Below are 25,223 nucleotides of genomic sequence, written 5' to 3' on the forward strand. Positions count from 1 at the left end.
ATGGAAAGTTTCGACTTTTTTTGTTTTAATTTTTAATTGGTAGAATCTCCTGTAGCAGCAACGACCCCCATAACATCGCTGCTGATTTATAAAACGATGAGGACAGACTATTGACGAGTTCTCATCCTCTCTTTACCCATGTGCTCATTATCCTGTGTCCTGATTTATCACATCAGCCAAAACAGCGCTATCATTAATATTTTAATGTTTACAAAAACACAAATACAGTCACCAAAGAAAATAAGTTTTCACCGCTCTGGTTTCAGATGTCCAGGAGGCTACTTGGTAAACATGAAAGTAAATCTTGGCTTCCATATTTTTATTCCTTGACTCTAGCTTTGTGATTCACAGTTTACTTGCGTACTTGTAATAAGAGCCGTGTGCCTGACATCATACAGATGCAAGAATAGAAAGACTGTTTGAATCCTAAAGGTTTGGTTCGTGTGGATTAGGTGTAGATATCACAAAGAAAATCATGATCAAGATCTTAAAGATAACTTGTAAACACACACTCACGCTGCACAAGAACAGCTTCTTACTGCAGCAAAACGATGTCTGTAAACTTGTCTTCTCCACAAAGCTACTTGTGCAATAACCATTAACCTGACAGAGATGAGAGATGGATCAAAATGTTGTCTAAATCGGGAAAGTCTGGGGGCTCCATTGCAAGTTTTATTTCAGGGGAAAGCCTAGCTTCTTCTATGCAACGTGTCTTATCGATTTAATTGATTATCGTGGCTCAAAAATCCACACAGTTGAGAGGATCGCTGTTTTCAGAGTCCATCCATTTTCGTTCCTCGTTGTGCAGCTTAGGAGACCGGGCCGGTCGCAGGGCTAACAGGTTAGAAGCGCCAATTGGCCTAAAACCACGAGTCTTTGGACTGTGGAGAGCACAGACACTCCACGCCGAAAGGACCGGGCTGGATTTAAGGTCAGGAGCTTCCACAGTGTGAGTGTTAAACCTGCAGTGAGGGTGGGGCTTGGCTGCCCACGGTCCAGACTCTGGACTCGGAAATCCCTTCCTGCTCTCCACCTGCCGCCGGGCACAGGTTAATGGATAAACTTCCTACCTGCTGAACCAACATCGAGATCCGTCGACTTCCCGGAAGATTCACTTTACCCGATAAAAGGGCCGTTGGACGATAACAACAACGACACAGGTGTCGGTAGCGGGACTCATGTTTCTGAAAACCGCTGCGAGCATCAAAGTAACTTCAGGTTTCACCGTAACACAGCTCCACTTTTCTTCTGACCAGAGTTGGCACACGAAGGACTTCAGGGTGCTTTGCGTCGGGTTAGCACCCGGACATGGACCGATACAGGTACTTTATTTTTAACCAGAAGGGCGTGCTCGGCCTCGGTATCCTCCAGGTGGCTTGTGCTGGTCTCTGTGTGGTCTGTGGGCTCATGGACGCTGTTTTTCGCAAGGACACTCCGCTGAGTACCACCAGGACGCCGCTGTGGGGAGGACTGGTGAGACTAACGGGCATTCAGTATAACACAAACCCGTACGGACACCTGACTGTTCGGGTATAAAACTAAACGGGTTTCGTCACTTAGATCTCCCGCTAGGATCCTTGTTTTGTCATCACTTTTCTTCTAAGCACTGTTTTCACCAAAGCTTTAGGCAACGAGTCTAGCGTTCTCTCCGTGAGAAATACACGGAGGATTTCCGCGTGAACAGTGTTAAAGACTTTCTCCCTGCATTTTAAACTGTGTCACTTTCTTTAGATCATGGCCTCTCCAGGTGTGCTGGCGCTGTTTGCCTCCCAGAGGAAGAACCCAGTACTGGTCAGTGTGATGGTTGCCATTTATTCTTGACTGGTAATGACATCAGCAGGACTTTTAGAATGAATGAACGTGTCTGTTTCTCTGGAAAACAAAAATAACAAGTAACACAACTAACAAGAAAATAAAAATAAAAAGGTTCCGCAAAGTAGGAGGAGTAAAGTCAGAGTTGTACTTTAGTTAAGGTGCATCTCTCACATTCACATTAAAGGCCAGCCACGCACCTTTGCTGAACTCATGTTATTTGATGCCTGGCCACAATTGTTATGTTTGTCCCCCTCACTGCACTCTGAATAAGAACACTACAGCCAGTGAAACTTCACACAGATACAAGTGTGTGATGGGTGTTACTTCAGCAGCCCTGTCACAATAAATAACCGTTTAAGGACCCCTGGTTAAAACTTGGATTTGGGCCTTTCCTCACCTGCCAACCTGCTAATGTTTACATATTAAATCTGCCACCAGCAGGTTCCTGTTCAGTCCATCAACAGGGCTTTGGACTAAAAATAAATTATTTGGATTATGATGGTCAAGGATGCAAGGGGCCAGGCGAGGTAGATGCAGATGATCCAGTGTGGAAGAAGAAAGTTAATGATGTACTTAATTTATTTTCCTCAACATGTTCTCTAATCGAACTCTAACAAACCGATACCCCGCCCTACACCTAATTCTAAACCAATACAAAACTCATACAGCTCTTTGGAGCGCTGTAAGAACCAGCCAGACTGTATTCACTTTCTAAAAATGTCCTTTCTCCAATGGTTTGAAACTCAAACTTGGCTTCATTAAAAGGTAGTCGTACACACATATGCACAGAGTCCTCTTTCTTTGGCTGAACTTGTGTGTCTGTCCTCAGGTGAGTGTGATGGTGGTGGCCTCAGGCCTGTCTGTTTTGGCTGCAATCATCATATCAAGTTACTCCTGTCTGACCCTCACCTATGGGCAGGAGGATAAAGAGGTCTTCCATCACCACAACAGTCCTGAAGTGGTAACCAGCACACACACAATCACTGTTTTAATCAGTGACTCATTTCTTGACAAAGTCAGTTGTAGTAAATAAGACCTGGTTGCATTTCATCAAGAACTAACAGGTCCTGCTGTTGTGAATGACCAGCTTGAGGTGCTTTTACACCACGAGTTTCAGGAACTTTAACTTCTCAAGATCATCTGCAGGGGTAAAGTGGTTGAAACATTCAGGAAAATACGTTCAATCCCTGTCTGCTCCAGTCTGCATGCCAAATATCCTTTGGGAAGATACTGACCCCAAGTTGCTCTCCAGTACATCCATCGGAGTATGAATGTGTGTGAATGTTAGATAAGAAGTGCTCGTGCAAATGGGTGAATGAGGCAAGTTGCTTTGAGTGCTCAGAGTAGAAAGTGTTATAGGAACAGGTCCATTTATCATGTTCCTTATCTGAGGTCTCCAATTATTTTAGATTTGACACTGGTCACCTGCATCTCCTGCACAGTTACTTGTGCAGGAACCTAGCATAACCTTTCTGAATGTCCTGACACATTAATGTTGTTCAGCAAACAAACAAATCAAATTCCATGTTTTGGGTTTTTTGTTGTTGTTGTTTTTCTGTTCCTCGGAGTGGGTTGATGATTTACATATTTACCAGCAGCTCATGTTAGCATGCCTTTAAGCTCACATCTCTGGTCTGTTAGTGTGATTTCCAACAATGTCAGAGGCGTCCTATTGGAGAGGGAAACCTTGCTATGTGTTCTCCTGATATGATATTGACTCACATCAGCAGCACTTCTGGCCAGCTGTTTCACAATAGTGCAGACACTAGGATGAAGCATGGATGTGTGAGCTGGTGTTGCTGCTAAGGATGTGGGACGTCAGTGCTGCCTGTCTGTCACATCCTGATGTTTTTTATATGCCCTCCTTTGTACGACTCTATATATGCAGACTTATCCACAGTTCATGGAAGTTGATTACACACAAACATGTCTTGTGGCTTTCCAGTTTTTTTTGGGTAGTTTGCTGAAATGTGTAACAAAAATGTCCAACACATGGAGGGATAAATAAATGTGCAGCTTTTTGTTTCTGTGCTGGTGTTTTAGAGAGATAATTTCACTCTGATCTCCCCCCATTTCTTTATTACACACACACTTCATGGCTGTAACATTCTTCGTCTCCCTGCACAGACGTTTGTGCTTCATCGGATGGTGAAAGGTGCCAACGCCACCATCCTGCTAACCTGCGCCATCAGCCTGGTTTTCTCCTCTGTCATCGGCTACATGGGCTGTCGCAGCATCCCCTTGTGTGCCTGCTATGATGCCAGAACTGGACTGGTAAGGACAACATAGTAAAAAATCATAACATGTTTTCATCTCAAGTTATTTATTTAGAATGAACAAAAAACACATAAAGGTCAAATTTACTCTAATGTGCTGTAATTGTAAGGAACAAGAACCCTGAAAGTCACGATTTCATTTGAAAACAAAGATTAAAGCAACATGATAACCCTCACATTAAAAATATGAGTAACAGTGTATCGCAGAGGAAGATGACTCTGGTTTTTAACTAAAGAAAACATGAACTAATAACACGTGCAGAATGTTTTTATGTTGCAAACATACTTGGACAAAGAAACGGGTCAGGACTAAATGTGTGTGCCACACAGATTTAAACAAACAAAAAAAGAAGCTAGCTATGGTTGTTTTCGTAGGATTGTCCACATTCACTAAGGAGCTGCTAACATTAGCCTAAAATATTAGTTACAGCTTGCTAGTACCAGCATAGCTCCGCATGTTTCCAGACTAGATGCTGCAGATTTTGGTCCATACTGACAGTTGCAGCAGTTGCTATAGATTTGCCATTTGCACATCCCTGATGCAAATCTCCCACTCTGCCACATCCCTGTAATGGATTGAGGTGTGGTGACTGTGGAGGTGATTTGAGTGCAGCGAACTCGGTGTTACTGAGCTGTTTGAGATGAGCTTTGTGACGCTGTGCAGCCATCAGAAGATGAGCACACTGAAAGACGACATGGTCAGCTTCGTTTATAACGAGTCTCCAAAAGTGTCTCCACCATTACAAGTGGCACCAGCATCCTGAGGAGCAGCTGAAAGCCAGGATGGAGCCGTGCGTCTGAGCCTACCATCTGAACGCTGCAGCAGAAATTGAGACCATCAGAGCACAGTTGATAACATTTTGGTGAGTCACTGTGACCTGATCGGCTCATAGGAGCAGCACCCAACGGCGTCTTCTGCTTTAGCCCGTTTGATTCAAAGTTCAACAAGGCTGTGCTTTCTGAGATTCTCTTCTCCACACCTTGGTCATAACAGGTGCTTATTTGAGTTCACGTTGCATCAGTATCAGATTGAAATAGTCTGGCTCTGATCTCTGGCATCAACAAGGAAGTGCAGCACACTATACATTTACATCACAAGGGCTTTGAACAGGCGTACCTAATGAAGCGGATCGTAAATGTTTACAGGAAAATGGCCCAGCTGTTTGAGCTGGTTTATTGATTGTGCGATATCAGCAAGCGCTCTCTGCTTAGTTTAACGTCTCATTACAAAGTGCTGTGAATTTCCTAACTGTGGGACTAATAAAGCCTATCTTATCTTACGTGTCTTATGATTATTTTCAAAATGATGGTTCCAGTTGGAGCAAACAAGGCAATTAAGGCCAGATATGATTAAGGGTGGGCGTTGTGGTTGTCAGGTTGCTGCCATATAAGTCCAGTGTGTCTTCATTTCTTAGTTGGGTCCACCCCTTGGTTCTCATGTCCAGTTTCATAAAACCAAGCTGGTGACGTCTTTAAAAAAAAAAACAAAAAAAAAAAACTTTACTAACCAGTGTGACGTAATCACAGTGGGGGTTCTCATGAGGCCACACCTGGATGTTCTGTTTTCACTTCACTTTGTTCACTTTGTGTCGTGTGTGTGTTTTCAGGAGAGCCTGGTTCCTCAGTGTGAGCCCGGAGACACGGAGATGTGCACTTTGCAGAGTAAGTTTTAAATGTTAAATGTCAGTCGAAAACCGGTCCTCCCGTGGATCCTGTGTTAGGAAATTTTCCCAATAATCAAGGTAAACCCAGCATATAAATTTTAATGTGGTGGATTTAGGTTAAGTTAAGTGTGTGTTGGTGTTTTATCACCAAACAATGATAACAAAGAAAGAAATTTCAGACACTACTCAGGAAATCTCACCATGAAGCCTCTGACAGAGAATGAGACAATCATGTACAATGAAGCAGCAGGTTCAAAGGTCACGGGGCATCCACATTAGTGTGCTGCTCTGTCAGGTTTGTGTAGCAGTGTGCCTGATTGGTCTCTAGTGGTAAAAGGAAGTAGCATGAGCACTCTTCCTCTGAAACATATTCATTAATCTGTTTTCTTGTACTTGTCACATGAAGCATTGTGGGAGGGGCTTGAATCTAATCTGCAAAACAACAGCATCGTTTTTCTGATGCCAAACAACATAGGCTGAGCGGGCCACCATTATGATCCAGAGACTTCTAATAAACTTCTAATGTACATGTTGGAGATGTAGTGATTTTAAAGGAGGACAATATTCCAAGAAATGAGTGGAAATTGGCAAGGGTGGTTGAAGCCAATGAAGATGATGATGGTTTAGTGCGGAAGGTTAAGATCCAAATAGGGCAAAAGGATCTGGGAAAGAAAGGTGAACGTTTGAAACAAGTCTCTTTTCTTGAGAGACCAGTTCAGAAACTAGTGGTACTAGTTAAAGGGTCTAAACTACAGTGAAGTAGTACAAGGATTAAGAACACAAACATAATATGTGATCTATAAGTTTATTTAAGAAGTGTTTTTTTGTAACATAAGTTGATGTTTGATTGTCAATTTATTAAAAATTACAGGATTTAATTTTGTTTAACACATGTAAATAGAAATCCTTTGTAATTTTGGTGGCAGTGTAGCCGTCGCATTGAAATGTAATTATTATGTGATTGCAATGTTCAAAATTTGGTGTTTAATCTGGATTCATGTTGTGTTGTCGCCACCTACTGGTGGGCCTGAGTGTGGCGCTTTGTGGTGCGCATGCTTTGGGGTGATGCTCAATTAAGCGCACATGTCACCAGAGACTGAAGGCTCGAGCCAGAAAGAGAATGCTGGCTTGTGTAAAAGGTGGAAATATAGAAGATATGGACTACAATTGCTCATGAATGTTCAGTAGAAAGGCGCACACGGTATGTTGGTGCATTTACTTTGTGTGTATGTTTTATTTGAGTTGTAATTTTTGTTCTGCTGATGTAATATCCGTATTTTCATTGATCATTTCACCATAGTTTTTCACGGTGTTTGCTGGTGAAAAGAAGATTAAAATACTGGCTGAACATCAGTTGGAGCATGGCCCTTTATTCTACTTCGAACATGAAAAACCTTCAGGAGCAGTTACAGTGAAAAACGTGGCCTGTTATGGAGCGAGCAGCCAGAGCCCTGCACGCCATTCTTCCAAGACGGCAGCCCACGTGGAAGAGTAGACTGTGAGTTCTTACATCAGCGAAACGTTTGAACTGCATAAAGAGATCTAAGAAAAAGCCAAAAAGAAAATTGTATGGTGTAGATATTGTACATTTGTTCATTTATTGAAAGTTTATTACTGTGCTGTTTGATATTTAAGGTAGTGTACTCTGGGTAAGTTTCCTTTTATTGTTCTAAGTTGTTGGTTCAAAACATTGTAATGGAGCAGAGTACACAAGAAACTCATATCCTTGAGCAAATACTTATAGCCTTAGAAGATGAAAAGGCACAGTTAGAAAAGAAATTAGAAACTGAACTTAAAGATGCAGAAAGAGAAGAAGTTGAAGCACGCATAGAAGAAATTCATGGAGACCTTGAAATACACAAAATAGGGCTGCCTCAGCCATCATCTAAACCTGACGCAGAGGTGAGACGGACAGACCGTCAAAGGCAACTAACAGAAAAAATGCGTGAGTTTAAACAGACAGAGATAACAAGCAAAGAAAGAAAGTTTATGTCAACATATTTAAACTTTAAGGCAGAAATTCAGCTCACTAGGTCCAAACTTAAAGAAGAATGTTCTAAAGCAGAATTAGCTGAAATGATCAAGTCAGTAGAAAAATGTGAGTTAGACCTACAGCAAGATTATGTGGCTTTACGTGCACTGACTACACCATCTCAAGATATGAGAAGAAAGATGGATAGCTGTACTTCAGTTTCTGCTGAGATGATGATACTTCTGAAAAGACGTTACGCAGATGTTGACAAAGAGTTTGATGCAGGAGCTGTAAAAGAATCACTCCTTCAGTTACTCCAAAGAGAAGGTGCAGAATCAATTTATGGCTCAACTGTGTCTAGAGCTGGAAGAAATAGCCAGCATAGCCATAGTCAGCAAGGAAGTCATGTATCTGCAAGGAAAGCAGAGGCAGCAGCACGACTGGCATCGGAGCAAGCTGAAATAAACAGAGAAATGGAAATATCTGCCCGGAGAAAGGAGATATTAGCTCAACAAGAGCAATTGAAAATGTTGGAAAATCAAAGAGATCTTGAGGTCATTCAGGCAGAATACAATGTATATGCTGAAGAGGAATCAAAAATGAATGCTGAAATAAGAAATTGTGAAGTAAGGAGTACTTTGTCTTTCAGTCAGCTTCCTAAACCACTTAGCAGTCCCCCAGGCACCCAAGTTCCTCAGAGCACTGCACCTCCTCACTCTGAAGGTAAATTCATACGGACCTCACAAAGTGTTCACGCCCCTCACTATGATACTCAAGTGGTGCCAAAAGAAAGTGAGCTCTCTCTGGTGCAGGCATTAAAAGAGTCCTTAGTAATGTCTAGACTTCCAGTACCAGAGCCGTTTACATTTACAGGAGACCCACTGAAATTTGTTGAGTGGAGCACTTGCTTTAAGGCGCTTATCGAGACTAGCTGCGCAGATTCAGCGCATAAGCTGTTCTACTTGAAGAAGTACATTGGTGGAGAAGCTCTCTGTGTTTTAGAAGGGACATTTTATCGAAGTGACGAGGAAGCTTACAAGCAAGCTTGGGATGCTCTGAACAAACGCTATGGACACCCATTTGTAGTTCAAAGAGCCTTTAGGGGAAAACTAAGCAGTTGGCCAAAGATTGGTCCAAAGGAGTCACATAAATTAAGAGAGTTTAGTGATTTCCTAATTTCTTGTAAGAATGCAATGCCCCACGTCCAAGGCCTCAAGGTTTTAGATGATTGTGAAGAAAATCAAAAAATATTGCTGAAACTTCCTGACTGGGCCACAACCCGCTGGAATCGTTTTGTCACAAAATTACTGGATGAAGAAAAGGCATATCCAGGGTTTGCAGAATTTGCAGACTTTGTGGCTGAAGAGGCGCGTATAGCATGTAATCCAGTTTCTTCTCTGTTTGCCTTAAAAAACACATTTGAAAAACCTGAGAAAGAACAAAAACGTCTGAAGGCCAGTGTCCTGGTGACATCAGCAAATGGGTCTAAAGATGTGAAGAACACAACTACAGTTCAGAGCAACAGAAAATCAAAACCCAACCCTTCCTCAACTCAGAACAAACGGCAACTTGAATGTATCTGCTGCAAGAAAAATCATTTTATCTATAAATGTGCAAAGTTTACAGCAATGCCGCTTGAAGAAAAGAAACAGTTTATTAGGGACAACAATATGTGCTTTGCTTGTCTGCGAGTCGGCCACATTTCCAAAAACTGTCGACAGAGAGCAACATGTAATGTCTGCAGACGAAGCCACCCTTCTCCTCTCCATGAAGATCCTCCACTGGGAGACGAACCTGAACCACCATCAGAAGAGGAGAATGCAGCCACCGTATCGTGCAGTGTGAGAGTAGGCAACAATGATTGCACTTCAATGATCGTTCCAGTGTGGCTTTCTTCATCAGCGAAGAATCAAGAGACATTGGTTTATGCTCTGCTAGACACCCAAAGCAGCAACACATTTATTGACCAAGATATTTGTGAAAAGATACAGGCAAGCAGGGAACCAGTGAAGCTAAAGCTGACAACAATGACTGACAGGTGTTCGATTGTACCTAGTCAAAGAGTGGATGGACTGAGGGTAAGAGGGTACAACTCAGAAAAGTACATTGACTTGCCACCAACTTACATTCAAGAGTACATTCCATTGGAGAAATACAGTATTCCAACTCAAGAGACAGCAAAAAAGTGGCCCCATCTACTCAGCATTGCAAATGAAATGCCAGATCTCTTGGACTGTCCTATAGCTCTTCTCATTGGTTACGACTGTGCAAGAGCTTTAAAACCAAGGGAAGTCATACCAGGAAACGATTATGATCCCTATGCAATAAAAACAGACTTAGGGTGGAGTATCGTGGGAGCCATTAAGCCATGGAAAAGTTCGATGGAAGCTGCAGGGATCTGTCATCGTGTCACAGTAAAGGAGCTGCCATCTGTCACACCTGCTTCTGTGATTAAAGCACTTGAAAATGACTTTCTGGACACAAACCATAAAGAAGGGAGTGTATCTCAAGAGGACATTCAGTTTCTAGAGATGCTGAATGAGAACATTCACTACAATGAGGAAGGCCATTTAGAAATGCCTCTGCCTTTTAGAGAACGCCCACAGCTTCCAAATAACAAGCAGCTTGCAATGTTTCGCTTGAAACGTTTAAAAGGAAAAATGGATAAGAACCCAAAGTACAAGGAAGACTACATCAAGTTCATGATTAATGTCTTTAAAGATGGTGATGCAGAGGAAGCAGATGGCACATCAGGTAGTAACACATGTTACATTCCGCACCATGGCGTGTATCATCCCAGGAAGCCAGAGAAAATTCGAGTTGTTTTCGACTGCTCTGCTAAACACGAAGGCATCTCTTTAAATGACCACCTACTCACAGACCCAGACTTGATTAATGCTCTGGCAGGGGTTTTGTGCAGATTTCGAGAGCATCAAATAGCAATTATGTGTGATGTGGAAAAAATGTTTCATCGCTTCCATGTCAACCCAGAGGATCGAGACTTCTTAAGGTTTCTGTGGTGGAAGGACGGGAATACAGATACTGAGCCTAAGGAGTATCGCATGCGAGTGCACATTTTTGGAGCGGCATCATCACTGGGATGTGCTAACTATGGCATGAAGTATCTCGCCAGGGAACAAGAAAAGGACTACCCACTGGTAGCCAGATTCATTCACAAAAACTTTTATGTGGATGACGGGCTAATCAGCATTGATTCAGTCAGGGAAGCCAAGCAGCTGGTCTGTGAAGCACAAGAGGTCTGTGCAAAAGGGAAACTGCGCTTGCACAAATTTGCATGCAACAACAAGGAGGTCATGAGCATTATCCCAGAAACAGAACGAGCCAGCAATACCAAAGATGTAAACCTGAACTACTCTGGAATTCAAATGCAAAGTGTGCTGGGAGTAAAGTGGAACATAGAGGCTGACGTGTTCTCATTCAGTGTAGCCCTCAAAGAAAGGCCAGCCACACGCCGAGGAATTCTAGCAACAGTTGCTAGTGTGTATGATCCGTTAGGATTTCTCTCACCCTACATTTTGACAGGAAAACAAGTACTCCAGGAAATGTGCAAACGCGGAGTGGGATGGGATGAACCTATTCCCCCGGCACTAGAGACCAAATGGAAAGCATGGCTCAGTGACTTGGAGAATCTAAAAAGGATTGAAATACCAAGATGCCGTGTTCCTGAGAACTTCGGCAAGGTCAAGAAAATTGAGCTGCATCATTTTTCGGATGCCAGCAGCAGTGGCTATGGACAATGTTCATACATCAGGATTGTTGCTGATAAGAACGTACATTGTGCACTGGTCATGGGTAAAGCCAGAGTGGCACCCACAAGAATAATCACTATCCCACGCCTTGAGCTCACTGCAGCTGCAGTTTCTGCAGCTGTAAGTAACTTCCTCAGGTCAGAGCTCGAGCAGAAAATTGACGAGGAGTTTTTCTGGACAGATTCTAAAGTGACGCTTGGATACATAAAAAATGATGCTCGTCGCTTTCATGTCTTTGTGGCAAATAGAGTTCAGAAAATAAGAGACTCTACTGATCCGAAGCAATGGTTTTACATTGAATCTGATCAAAATCCAGCTGATCACGCGTCTAGGGGCCTCAAGGTGGCAGATCTGCTAAGCTCGAATTGGCTCACTGGACCTAAATTCCTATGGGAAAGGGAAATTGTCACAAACCAACATTCCCCTGATCTTCTTGTTGGGGACCCAGAAGTAAAGGTCCTGAAGACAAATGCCCTTGAAGAAAACAGGTTTCTTGAGAGGTTCTCAAGATTTTCCAATTGGGATACAGCTCTTAACGTTGTGGCAAGAATTAAAAGACTTGCAAGGAGAGATAACTCAGGACCCATTAGTGTAGAAGAAAGACAAATGGCTGCTTTTGTACTCTTCCAGGCAGCACAGAGGGAAGCCTTTAAAGAAGACCTCAAATGGTTCAGTCAAAACTCAGCTGGACTACCAAAAACTCATAAAATGTATCAGCTTGATCCTATTTTGGTAGACAACTTGCTTAGGGTTGGAGGAAGGTTGAGAAAGTCCTCAGCATCATTTGCATTGAATCATCCAGTAATCCTTCCAAAGGAAGGCATTGTCACACAACTCATTCTTGACCACTGTCACAAGAAAACGCAACGCCGAGGCCAAACTCTAAACAAACTCAGGGAAAGTGGCTATTGGATCATAGGTGGCAGTAGGGTAGTGGCCAAATACATTAAAGGGTGTGTCAATTGTAGAAAAGTGCGTGGGCCAGCTGAAGAACAACGCATGGCTGACTTGCCATTTGACAGAGTGGATCCTTCGCCCCCATTCACCTACACTGGAGTTGATGTTTTCGGCCCCTTCTATACGAAACAAGGTCGAAAGGAATGGAAGAGGTATGGCCTATTGTTTACGTGTTTAAGCTCGAGAGCCGCGCACATTGAGATGTTGGAGGATCTCTCCACTGACGCATTTATAAACGCTTTAAGATGCTTCATAGCAATCAGAGGCACAGTCAGACAGATTCGTTCTGACCAAGGGACAAATTTTGTCGGAGCTAAGAACGAGTTCAAGAAGGGTCTATTGGAATTAGACAAGGAGATGATTTCTACTTATCTAGCTAAAAACCAGTGTGACTTTCAAATGAATGTTCCTGAAGCTAGTCACAGAGGAGGCATTTGGGAACGACAGATCCGCACTGTTAGGAATGTCATGAGTTCTGTCCTAGCCCAAGCCACAGGGAGGTTAGATGACACCTCATTGAGAACTTTCTTCTACGAGGCCATGTCAATTCTGAACCATCGTCCACTCACTACTGATACAATCAACGACCCCAACAGTGCTGAGCCTTTGACGCCTAATCATTTGCTCACAATGAAAGAGTCTGTGCCACTTCCGCCTCCTGGTAGATTTGTAAGAGAAGATTTGTACGCCAGGAAGAGGTGGCGGAGGGTGCAATATTTAACAGAGTTGTTCTGGAGCAGGTGGCACAAGGAATACCTAACCAGCATTAGTTTAAGACAACGATGGCATACTCCTAAACAAAATGTACATGTTGGAGATGTAGTGATTTTAAAGGAGGACAATATTCCAAGAAATGAGTGGAAATTGGCAAGGGTGGTTGAAGCCAATGAAGATGATGATGGTTTAGTGCGGAAGGTTAAGATCCAAATAGGGCAAAAGGATCTGGGAAAGAAAGGTGAACGTTTGAAACAAGTCTCTTTTCTTGAGAGACCAGTTCAGAAACTAGTGGTACTAGTTAAAGGGTCTAAACTACAGTGAAGTAGTACAAGGATTAAGAACACAAACATAATATGTGATCTATAAGTTTATTTAAGAAGTGTTTTTTTGTAACATAAGTTGATGTTTGATTGTCAATTTATTAAAAATTACAGGATTTAATTTTGTTTAACACATGTAAATAGAAATCCTTTGTAATTTTGGTGGCAGTGTAGCCGTCGCATTGAAATGTAATTATTATGTGATTGCAATGTTCAAAATTTGGTGTTTAATCTGGATTCATGTTGTGTTGTCGCCACCTACTGGTGGGCCTGAGTGTGGCGCTCTGTGGTGCGCATGCTTTGGGGTGATGCTCAATTAAGCGCACATGTCACCAGAGACTGAAGGCTCGAGCCAGAAAGAGAATGCTGGCTTGTGTAAAAGGTGGAAATATAGAAGATATGGACTACAATTGCTCATGAATGTTCAGTAGAAAGGCGCACACGGTATGTTGGTGCATTTACTTTGTGTGTATGTTTTATTTGAGTTGTAATTTTTGTTCTGCTGATGTAATATCCGTATTTTCATTGATCATTTCACCATAGTTTTTCACGGTGTTTGCTGGTGAAAAGAAGATTAAAATACTGGCTGAACATCAGTTGGAGCATGGCCCTTTATTCTACTTCGAACATGAAAAACCTTCAGGAGCAGTTACATCCCACCCATTAACTAGTCGCGCCTTTATGCACCACAAACTCAGGGGACCTAAGTCTCGCCCGTGTTTCTGTTTTTTGTTGTCCAACTCTCAGCAGTCCTGTAATGAAGTTCTCATGTGTGTCCAGCAGGAGGAGACAACAGGCTGTTTAACTCTCCAGCTCAAACGACTCACAAAGACGATCCAGAAGAAGAGGAGGGTTCCTCCAACCTGCCCCCATACAGCAGACTGACCTGACACGCATGCCTGTTGGGGACTTCATACTCCTGCTTGCTTCCTTCTGACTGCAGGTTCATTATATTTAAAGCTAAAGTCTATGGGTTTACTTCTGAGCACAGGCAGAGGAGGAATTACATAATTCAAGTGAAGCTCAAGATGCCAAGTCTTGAAAAACGGGACTTTTTACAGATCTGTTGGAGAGACACGAATTGTTGCGTTGTGGCAGTTTCTTTTGGTTAATGGCCTCACAATTCTACAGTCAGACTAATTTAAACTTGCCAAAGCCTGAATACCTGTGTGTGCATCGTGTCAGTACTTTCATGTTTAATTCTTTTTACGCTGTGTGAATGACTTTTGCTCTGACTTAATATATTTAATATGTATGCATTAAATACAAATTGGACTGAACTGTTGGAGAGCTGAAACATTGTGGGTAGTTTATTGCACATAAAACCACAGGATCTCCCCTTTTCTCCACCAGTTTAATGGATTTAATTCATTCATTTCTTTCGGCCCATTTACAGTAAGATATACAGCAATCCTGTCTTGCATCTTTAAAGAACAAAAGTAAACCAAAGGAAGTTACAGTAGAGCCCAGTGTGAAGGCGGACTTGGAATGAAAACAAAGGACACTTTGCGAACAGAGAAGAAGCAGCAGCCGAGCCCACAACAATTAAAACCCACGCAGTGCCCACCCCCCATTCCAGTCACATCACTGACAGGCTCCACAGATGCTTGGGCTGTGAACAGCAAGTCCTGAGAGAAAGTGGTGTTTTCATTTACTGTCTGTGTATTAAGACGACGTAAGCAAAACCTGTAGGTGATCGGCAGAATAGCCACAGGACCAGCTGTGGTCAGACATGCACAAACTGACACAAAGCCACAAAATGACTCTATGGACAGCAGCCAAGGGGCCGTCGCTGCTTGTGGACGGAAAGATGGCATTTATTGTAGAATGCTGCCAGACATGCTTAGTATTATATCACAAGCTTATGTGTAATCTAAGTAGCGGATGTAGACATTACTCCACATGTTAAGACACCTGAGCGACACACTATGAAGTAGGGAAATCCAAGGTCAGCGCAATGTCTGCAATAACAATTTGCCTGATGGTTACTTTTCCCTTTTTTGTAAAGAAAAAACTATTTAAAAATTGAGAGTCCCTGGTATTTAACCCTTTGATGAACTGTCCTCTTGGAGGTGGTTCCAGAGTAGATTCACACCTCTAGGTCACGCTAGCCAAGGTGTCAATCCTTCATCACGTGTCCCCCCTCCCCACCATCCTGTGAGTTGTTATGGTCACACAGACAAAGGTGTGAGTGAGGGCTGGGAGGGGATCTGAAGAATGCATCGTGGGTGGATGATGGCTGGCGTCACCACCACCACATTGATACATACTTATTTGTTTTAATCATCTGATTGGCCAGCTATGCGGAATTGTACCCTACACATAAAAAGCAGCAGGCAAACAAAAAGTTTTAACCAGTATTTCCCTTAAAGGTTCCCTTTTGACTGACTGAGCACATTCCTTATATGTCATTGCTCCCGAATTACAGACAAGATTAGGAATTGGAAAAGCAATAGCGCCATATTTTTGTGGGGCATCTTAGAACATTAGCATCAATCTAAAATGTTTCAAAAAGCCAAAGGTTTTTTCAAGATTTATCGATATCTTAATAAAATTTTATTTATTAAGCTATAGGTCCTGTTAAATTTTATATTCCTGACAACTTCTGCAATGCCACAATCTCAGTGTTCATCAGCAGGGTATTTACTCCCACTTTTTATGTTATAGGAAAACTACAGATCTTGTTTCAGGAAGCAAATCCATTCAAAAACAAAAACCTGGAGAAAAGAGAGTGAAACGGTGCTAGCTCTTTTCAGACTGTTTCCTGTGGTACTCTATTGCAGTATACAAAGGTTCATTTGAAGGCCTAATAATAACAACAACTGCTGCACACAGACTGTACATACATAGAAAACACCTTACCAGTTCCTCCCACTGTTCAGAAGTGAAACAAAAACAGAGGCAATTAGCAAACTAGATTAGCAGCTAGATGGTAGCCATGATTTCCTGGATATTTTAGCTCCAATTATGAGGAGCTATATTAAGGCCTAACATGAAAAAGACTTGATCATTTCCTCACCTTTTATTGGCACAATTTTTCAGTAAAGGTGCAAAAGATAATACCATTTGTTAACTGTCCGCTAATGCTAATGCTACGTTTACAAACAATTTATTAGCAAAGATTTTGCTCAAAAAACAAATTTGAGTTGTCTCGTAATTATGTGGATGTTTTTGTGCTTCCCTGGGACATTTATCAGGACATTAAGTACCAAGTATATCTACTGGTAGCTGTGGTTAGCAATGACTGTACATGCACTGAAAACAGCTTAGCAGTTTCCCCCACTGTTAGGAGGAACAGTGGGAAGTGGATTAATATCGTTTTCTCTGAAGCAGCTTCAGCTGTAAAAATAAAAGTGAGCTGAAACAGACGGGAGTGGTTCACTAGGTGTGATGCCAGTAGCAGACATCACGGCATGAACTTGATGTTGAATCTTTTTGTTTGGCTGAAAAAGATGTGATGAATTGGTCATAATGGACACATGATTGTTGTACATGCTCCCAGACCCTCCTGTGGTTTGAGGTTGTCCTAATAATTGACAAATAGCTAAAATTTGCCTTTAACTTTACGAAACCACTCTGTAAAACTGTCATTGAAGTAATCATACTTCTTTACTTTCCATCTACTCTTAATATTAAACAAACTTCAGGCCACAGACCAGGAATCCACGTATCCATTGTTCAGTGTTTGGTAATGTTCTCGTTTTTTTGCATTATTTGTTAAAGACTTTATAGTCAGTCCTTCTTTAAACCCTCAACTGATGCAAATGCATCGGCATAATAATAAAGTTCATATAGTAGGAGGAAAAAGAAAGGTTGTCCATAACTCAATAAATCAGCCCAAAACTGAGTGGAAAAAACTCCACTTTTTCTATAAAAAGTCAATAACGTGGATATTGTTCCCTCCATGCATTTCATTCCAATTTAGTATTTCAGTGAACTCGTTATGACTAAGTTACACACAGAATATTAATATAAGTGGACAATTTTTTAATCACTGGAGTAAAAGCAACAGGATTTAAAGGCACCCTGTGAAGTTTTCAACTCATAGTTGTAGCCGCTGTTTTTAACGGTCTGCACACTCTGCTAGCACGCGCCTGTTTCTGGTTCTTATAATTAACTTTAGCATTAATGGTGATAACAAGCTAAGAAAGCAAGCAGTTCAGCAAAAACACCCTCAGCTTCTGGAGGGCGACCAATCAGAAGAAAGTGTATGAACAGAGGGGACACACTGGAAATTCAAATTCCCAGGAATAAAGAATTAAATGTAGTGTTACTTGAGAAAAGTTAGTCTGATGGTGTCCCAGAATAGAGACATAGACCGTGGACTGGGAAGACCAGATCCCATGTGAAATATTCAGAATACTGCATCTGCATATTCACACTCAACATAAACAAAGAGTGAAAATACTATTTAGATGCAAACTTCACAGGGAGCCTTTGATGAGACAACTAAAACCAGCCACCTGCAGAGTATTACACCCACGAGGGGGGCGGAGATAACATGACCAACACCTTTAAGATAATGCAGTCTACAAACATTATAATACCACAGTGACACCGCTCTTCTAACATACAGTCTAATTAAATGGCATGTAGTGCATTACTTTGTAAAGTGCTCTGTTATTTTGACCCTACATATCTGCCTCTGCTGAAGGAGTTAAACGAATAATTACTGATTTAATATCAGATTTTTGGCCCCAGTTTTCCAATCATTCATTGGCACAGTTCATTTCCGTGAACCCTGCCAATCCTAGACAGTCACATACTGCCTCAAATGGTTATAAGTCAGTTAAGCACAAGCAGTGAACTAATATATCCTCTACTGGAAACATTCATCTGTTGTTCTGATTGTGAAGCCATTTTTTAAGAACAATTTTCTCTTTTTTGACATCCGTTCTTTGCTCTGCCCCGTCTGCCTCCAACCTCATCGGCCATCAGCCGCCTTGGGCCGAGCTCGTCTCCTTCTATCCTCTCCGTTAGCCTATCTCAGCAGCTGGTGCAGCCCCAGCTCCTGGTCCCGTCCCCCCCATCATCCCGCCCCCTGTTTAGGTTGATGGTTCCCCCTGATGCCTCAGGGGGCTGGCTGAGCACCAGGGGCTTCTGAGACTTCAGCTTATGGGCGACTGTCATGAAAATAGCCTCGACATGGTCACTATTTCCATAGTTTCTGTCTCCTTGGCTGTTGGGATTCTTTGCAGATGTCTCAAACAGCGGCATGGAGTGGGCGTCTGCGAACTGTTGAGCCAAGTCCGTGTTTACTTGCACGGAGTCTTGGAGGTCACACTTGTTTCCGACTAAGATCCTGGGTACCTCTGTGCCCAGTGCGTGCTGCTTGCACTCCTCGATCCAAGCAGGGAGGCTGTGGAAGCTGGCAGCGTTGGTGATGTCATAGACAAAGACAACAGCGTGCACGTTGCGGTAGTAGTGCTGCACCATGGACTTCCTGAAACGCTCCTGGCCTGCAGTGTCCCACAGCTGGATCTGTACGAGACAATACAGAAGTGAAATCCTGCCAGAAGACAAGCAGTGATGTCATTTACTCACAAATTCCATTCATTATTATAATAAGATTATTATTATTATACCGTTTTTCTAATCTTACTGACCGCTCCAAGTGGTTTTAGTTAGAACAGTCCAAACTAGAACTGTGTTTTTATCCATATTATTGTGTCACTAAGTTCTACTGTCAGCCAAAAACCATTACAAACACAACACTGACACACTGTTTCTACATTGTTGCAGGTCTCATGATCTGTGCATCAGTATTAGAAATTAGGGAAGAGTCAGTTAGTCTTGAAATGTGGCTGTCATTGTTAATGGGCAGATTATTCATATTTTAATAATGTGCTGTACAATGCCAGTTAACTGAATTAGCTGCCAACTGGAGATACCACAGCAGCTGTTCTTATTGTATTACTTCCTATGATGACGTATGTGTCGCTGGCACTCCTGTAGTGCAGTGCCTGCAATTGTGCAGCCACAACAAATTAAGCCCTTTACGATTACATTTATGCAACACAGAAATCCAAATATCTGTGCAGATCATTGATGCAGCGAGTTCATTAACTGAAAAACCTGGTCTAAATATAAGTTCTTTCTCTTACAAAGACCCCCCCCCCCCCCCCCCCCCCAAAAAAAAAGTCAGATTAAGTGGTACATTGTTCTAAAGTGAGCGCAGTGGAATAGGCGAGGTTAAACATTGGCCACACAAACATACATTTGAGTGGATTTAGGAGCCATTAAAATCTTTGATAATCAAGTCATGTTTTAAATGTTGTAGGAATGTGTGGCACTTTGTAAATATTACTGAAAACAGATTCGTTTGTAAAGAGTGGCTAATGTTAGCAAAGCTAGCAACAGCAACCTTTCCTTCTTTACAGGCTCACAACTGTACAGAAAAAATCAACATGGTGTGGACCAAACTGTTGAGGCAGTAGAGTGCAGTAAAAAAATTAGAATCACAATTGACAGAACATTTTACTCAACTCGATTAACATTCTTTTATACATACACACCATACACAGAAAGAACAGACTGAGCGTGAGCTGACCGGTTTGTGCAGCTGGCTCGATGTTTGAGTTTTTCTCTGTGATGCTTCCATGTTGCAGCCTGGACTCAGAGTAACGATGCACTCACACCTTTACCTCGGAAGTTGGAAGTGGGAGTGACTTTACTCCCAAACTGTGGTAAAGTCATAAAATCAAGCTAAATCCATAAGTAACAATACAATGCAACGCTTGTCTTCCTGCCTGGTCAGTGACTGTGTAATGCTTATCTATAGCCATTTTCCACTAGTACCTACTCCGGTCGGCTCGACTCGACTCTGTTGTTAGGGTTTTCCATTAGCTGGTACTACCTGGTACAAGATACCTTTTTATTACCTTCTCGGTTGGGGTTCCATGCCAGCCAGGTGGTCTGAAAATGTGATGTCAACAGACTGCATACCAAATATTGGCTAGTCAGTGGCACCACTTCTAAAACCAGATCAAACTGAGGTTATTGTACTTGCTCCTAAAAATCTTAGAAATATGGTCTCTAACCAGATTCTTACTCTGGATGGCATTACCTTGGCCTCCAGTAACGCTGTGAGGAACCTTGGAGTCATTTTTGACCAGGACATGTCCTTCAAACAAACTTCAAACAAATATGTAGGACTGCTTTCTTCCATGTGTGTAATATGTGCACCAATATCTCTAAAATCAGAAATATCCTGTCTCAGAGTGACGCTGAAAAACTAGTTCATGCATTTATTACTTCCAGGCTGGACGACTGTAATTCATTATTATCAGGAAGTCCTAAAAGCTCCCTGAAAAGCCTTCAGTTAATCCAAAATGCTGCAGCAAGAGTCCTGACAGGGACTAGAAAGAGAGAGCAGATTTCTCCTGTATTGGCTTCCCTTCATTGGCTCCCTGTTAAATCTAGAACTGAATTGATCCTGCTCCTCACATACAAGGTCTTAAATAATCAGGCCCCATCTTATCTTAATGACCTTGTAGTAGAGTTGGATGTCTCGAGACTGGTCTTGGTCTCGAGAAAACTTTTACGTGGTCTTGGACTTGTCTTGGTCTCGCTGTCTTAGTCTTGCTGTCTCAGATCAACATAGTGGTCGGGAGATTTGGAGTCAACAGTATCCATGAGACACAACGTAACGTTCAATAATGTGTCATGCGCAAAAGCATCAGCTTTAAGAGCCGTGCTTAGAGAGTGCTTTGTAGTGAATCAGAAGCGTCGACTCCCATAAAGCGAAAGCCGGCTCCTCACTTAATTTTCTCTCGCTGCTCAGCTCTCACAGAGTGGCTCAGCTATGCTCCAATCCCTCCATATTGTGGCCAATCACATGCGAGGATATAGGATAATATCATTATGTGAAAAACAGAGAGGGTGAGAGACGCAACAGTCAAGTGGAGCGTGCGTCTGTCCTCTCAGTAAGTGTCAGTCTTGGTATTGGTCCTGGTTTAGGCGGTACCTTATAGTAACATATATTTTTTAAACCTGGCAACGAGGCTTTATAAATAACAACGTGGCCCCCACGTGTGACAAATAGCCATAGACTAAGCAATAGGTATATCATTGCTCAACATCCTCCATTGTTGTGGTGTTCACAACAAATGACATCACAGGACTTTTGGCCAGTTCCTGGACGAGTTGAAAATTCCGACTTCAACTGGAAAACACTACATGATTTAAAGGAGACAGAATTTAGAAAGAAAAGATGGGCAAGAGTACTTCAATTAGAGCTTCTGAATGTTGGTTTTCATTTAATATCGATTAAGTGCCCATGGCTGATGTCACGATGACTACATCCATCGTTTATATACAGTTTGTAATCACTTGCCTACAGATGAGAACTTGTAACAAGGATTAAATAGTGCTGTTTCAAAGTGACCCTCCAAATGATCCTAATGACCTGCACATCAGGGTTGGTATCCAGTGAGGTCGAAGTAATACATGTCCCAAGTACTACTGAAGACATTTTTTACATAGCTGCTGCAGTGGACCTGATCAGAGGCCCACTGATAAGACCTGCCACTAGCTGTCAATCACCATATAGCATACACCGTTGTGTTGTCTTTGAACCTTGCAGTCCAGCCAAGACACCCTGAGGAACTGGATGTGTAACAATGAAGCTCCTCTGCAGTACACACCTTGATATTTTCGCCGTCAATCTCGACCAGTCTCTCCCTGAAGTCCACCCCGATCGTGGCCTCGGTCTTCTCGGGGAACTTGCCGGCACAAAAGCGGTAAGTGAGACAGGTCTTCCCGACCCCGGAGTCCCCGATGACGATGATTTTGAAGATGCGGGTCCTCGGCGGTGGAAGACTGGAGCTCGTCAGGGAGCTGGAGAATTCAGCTGACGACCCGCTCTCCGCCATATCACAACGACGAGCTGGACGACTCTGGGCTCAGTGTCCACTAGCTGTCAGTTATCAGGCTCCGCTGCAGCTACAGCTCGGTCTGAACTCAGGCGGTTACAGGACGAGAAGAGCAGCTGCTGCGTGAGCCATCTTTAGAAAATGTCAATGTATACACTGATCTTTGTCTCTAAACGAGCGCATCCCTGTAAACACTCCTATCCGCAGCCTACCTGGGAAGACACGTTCAACGTAGTCCAAACAACGTGGCGTCTCGCGAGATTGTATTTTATGTGAGGTTCATGTCCAGTGAGAAATAATGTAAAAATGAACTTCATATAAGAAACCTCTAATCACTAAAAAAGGACACTGAATTTAACCGATCATCCATGAGCTGTGTGGGAAAGGCATAAAGATTGGGACCACTGAATTACGTCAGAAATCTTGAAGGTACAAAAAGAGGGGAAAAACAAATAGCAGAGGATGGTTTCGATCCATCGACCTCTGGGTTATGGGCCCAGCACGCTTCCGCTGCGCCACTCTGCTGCAGCTGAAGAGTGTTGACTGTTACGTGTATTGGTTTTTAAAAAAGCATGAAAAAGGAATAGGTTTAGTTTCCGAGTCCAAACTCCGCTTCAGGTCCCAAAGTCAAACACACACTGCGGCATCACTGAGAGTTAAAACTGTCTAAATTATTTCATTTTTAATAAATGATCATTTTATTTAATGACCATTCGAGCTCGAATGCACATTGGATGTGCTTTTGGCAGACTGAAAGCGCGGTTTGGGGCATTGTGGACATTAATCTAAATGCCCCCGCGCGATTCTTGGGATTGTTTAGCTAAACGGCCCTAAACCGTTTCCCATTCATTCTCTATGGTAGCGCTAAACCACTACGGGTGTAATATATTTTTGGCCACTACGGTCTTCCGGCGCTGTTGCGAGTTTGAGATGCGGCGGCACTTTTAAAAAATCTCCTCTCTTACGTTTCGGGAGAGAAAACAAGTAACTCACCGCTCGCAACACATCCCAACGCTCCTCATTCATTGATCAAAGGTAAGAAACGTCGTTTGAAATAAGAATAAACCAACAGAATACATTTACAGGTGTATATTACAGGTAATAGGCGTGTTGCGATTGCATTTACGAAGCATCCATCGCTTGGTTAAAGACGGTGGGAGTTTATCCGCTGTTGTAAAGTGGCACGGTAAATCATGAATGAACCTGCTCCTTAAATAAATTGCTTGTTTCATTGACGTGTTTTACTGTTAAATAAACTTTGTAGGTTTCTGACTGCTGTGACACTGACATTACTATAATGTGGTACAATTAAATAACCGATAAGTGGCTTGTTATGAGATGACATGCTAAATGACTGAACCTGCTTAAAAAAATGTATTGCTTTCATGTTTTAATGGGCAGTAATCTCATCAATGCGAAAGTCTGTCTTGATATCTCTCTAACATGAGCAATGCCCACTCGTTTATGAATAAACACGATAGCTTAAATAGATATGTTGATAATCTACCAGCAATTCTTATGTGCCATGACTACTAAGCAGTTATCACAAATTTTGCAGATAATCATTCAACCATGAAAGGTTTTTATTTACACACAGAACAATTTGTTATACCTGGAGGAAAAAACAATGTTGTCAATGTTCTTTCAAATTGTGTCTCTTTGTTGTTCTCCTGCATCCTGCTGTCTAAACCCAGCAGCAAGATTATAACCTGAAATGTCTTTGTTTCTGTTTGGAATCAATTTTGTTTAATATAATTGTTTATTTTTTCACTGCATGTCAAGATGCACAAGAAAGTTGCACCATATCCAGGGAAAATCTCTGTGGTGCCTCCAACATGAAGGAAGTGCAGGGAGAGTACATCCTGCAGTTTGGAAAATATAAAGGGAAATCTTTCCGGTGGCTTCTGGAGAATGATGTCGGGTACACCATGTACCTGATCAAAGATCTCAGGAAGGAAGAGGATGCAGGGACCTCTTTGGAAGAAGGACATGGCAAGGAGAGCTTGCATTCATTTGTACAGTATACCCTCAGCTTTGCAGAGATAAAAAATCTTCTGAACTAAGAGGCCAGCAGAGTGAGTGTTGCAGCAGAAGCCTCTGAGGATGATCAGCTGGTTGGCTTTGGCTCATGAGCCAAGAGCACCTGGAAGGAGATTTGGGACGGCAGAGGTGACGGCTATGCAGACTTTATCATGAGGAAGAGCTGCAGTCAAGGAACACGGATGCATAAGCTGCAGCAGTCTGTGCCTGCTTCCACAAATGCTCCAACTAAACCCCTGGGTAAGTTGTTTTAATAATATTTTAATAACATTGTTGATGTGAAATATAAGTTCATTATATATTTATCTAATTGTTGCCTGCATCATAGGGATGGATGAGGATAAAGACCTGGAGGACGCAATGCTGAGCATGTCACCTGTAAAACTACGCATGCAGAGCTGTAAGTACTGCGTTATTACTAAATGTCAGAAGCGATAATGGCTAAGTCTGTTTCTGTCTCATATGCCTCTGTCCTCTGTCTCTGCATAACTAGTCACTGTGCCAGCAGCAGCAGGGTCCACACCCAGAGGATCTTCAGGAGCAAACACAGGTTTTCAAATGAAAGGTTTCAGAACTGGAGTACAATTGTTTTACATGAATTGCTCTCCAAAGCTGAGCCTGAACTTGAACTTTTATATATTGTCTTGTTCTTGTTTTGTGTGTTCTGGCCACATTCTGGCGATGTTCCTCTAATAGTATAGGTGTATGCTGGCATTATGTTAACTGTCCTAAGGACTATGAATTGATACCAACCACAAAGGGTGAGTATGTGTTCTTGTTCTCTATGAATGTGTTAAAAACAAGTAGCAGTAGTTACTA

At 42.3% G+C, this 25,223-nt stretch overlaps 2 protein-coding genes and 1 pseudogene across 5 annotated transcripts; 2 read left to right on the forward strand and 1 right to left on the reverse strand.

Annotated features, from left to right (window-relative positions):
* Window positions 1–75: 75 nt before the first annotated feature.
* LOC146392984 (uncharacterized) lies at window positions 76–14,776 on the forward strand. Of its 3 annotated transcripts, XM_084908278.1 has the most exons (6): window positions 76–1,473; window positions 1,732–1,791; window positions 2,645–2,776; window positions 3,943–4,089; window positions 5,699–5,753; window positions 14,272–14,776. In XM_084908278.1, the coding sequence occupies exons 1-6, from the start codon at window positions 1,309–1,311 to the stop codon at window positions 14,379–14,381; spliced, it is 669 nt and encodes a 222-aa protein (XP_084764404.1). In that variant the 5' UTR covers window positions 76–1,308; the 3' UTR covers window positions 14,382–14,776. The 3 variants fall into 3 exon arrangements, 1 of the variants encoding a protein (XP_084764404.1); XR_014797183.1 differs by lacking the exons at window positions 76–1,473; window positions 1,732–1,791; window positions 2,645–2,776; window positions 3,943–4,089; window positions 5,699–5,753 and adding an exon at window positions 5,760–13,935 and having other exon boundaries at window positions 14,275–14,365; XR_014797182.1 differs by lacking the exons at window positions 76–1,473; window positions 1,732–1,791; window positions 2,645–2,776; window positions 3,943–4,089; window positions 5,699–5,753 and adding an exon at window positions 5,760–13,935 and having other exon boundaries at window positions 14,272–14,360.
* Window positions 14,777–14,826: 50 nt separating this feature from the next.
* rab33ba (RAB33B, member RAS oncogene family a) lies at window positions 14,827–22,595 on the reverse strand. The gene is made up of 2 exons (XM_084908316.1): window positions 22,137–22,595; window positions 14,827–18,972 (listed from the first exon to the last, which is right to left on the reverse strand). The coding sequence occupies exons 1-2, from the start codon at window positions 22,362–22,364 to the stop codon at window positions 18,478–18,480; spliced, it is 723 nt and encodes a 240-aa protein (XP_084764442.1). The 5' UTR covers window positions 22,365–22,595; the 3' UTR covers window positions 14,827–18,477.
* Window positions 22,596–24,199: 1,604 nt separating this feature from the next.
* LOC146392986 (uncharacterized) lies at window positions 24,200–25,097 on the forward strand (annotated as a pseudogene). Its single transcript, XR_014797184.1, has 3 exons — window positions 24,200–24,644; window positions 24,733–24,804; window positions 24,898–25,097. The product of XR_014797184.1 is annotated as an uncharacterized LOC146392986 (transcript).
* Window positions 25,098–25,223: the final 126 nt, after the last annotated feature.

The sequence above is a fragment of the Perissodus microlepis genome, chromosome 2 (assembly GCF_051167445.1).
Source record: "Perissodus microlepis isolate ML-2025 ecotype Zambia chromosome 2, ASM5116744v1, whole genome shotgun sequence".
NCBI lineage: Eukaryota > Metazoa > Chordata > Actinopteri > Cichliformes > Cichlidae > Perissodus > Perissodus microlepis.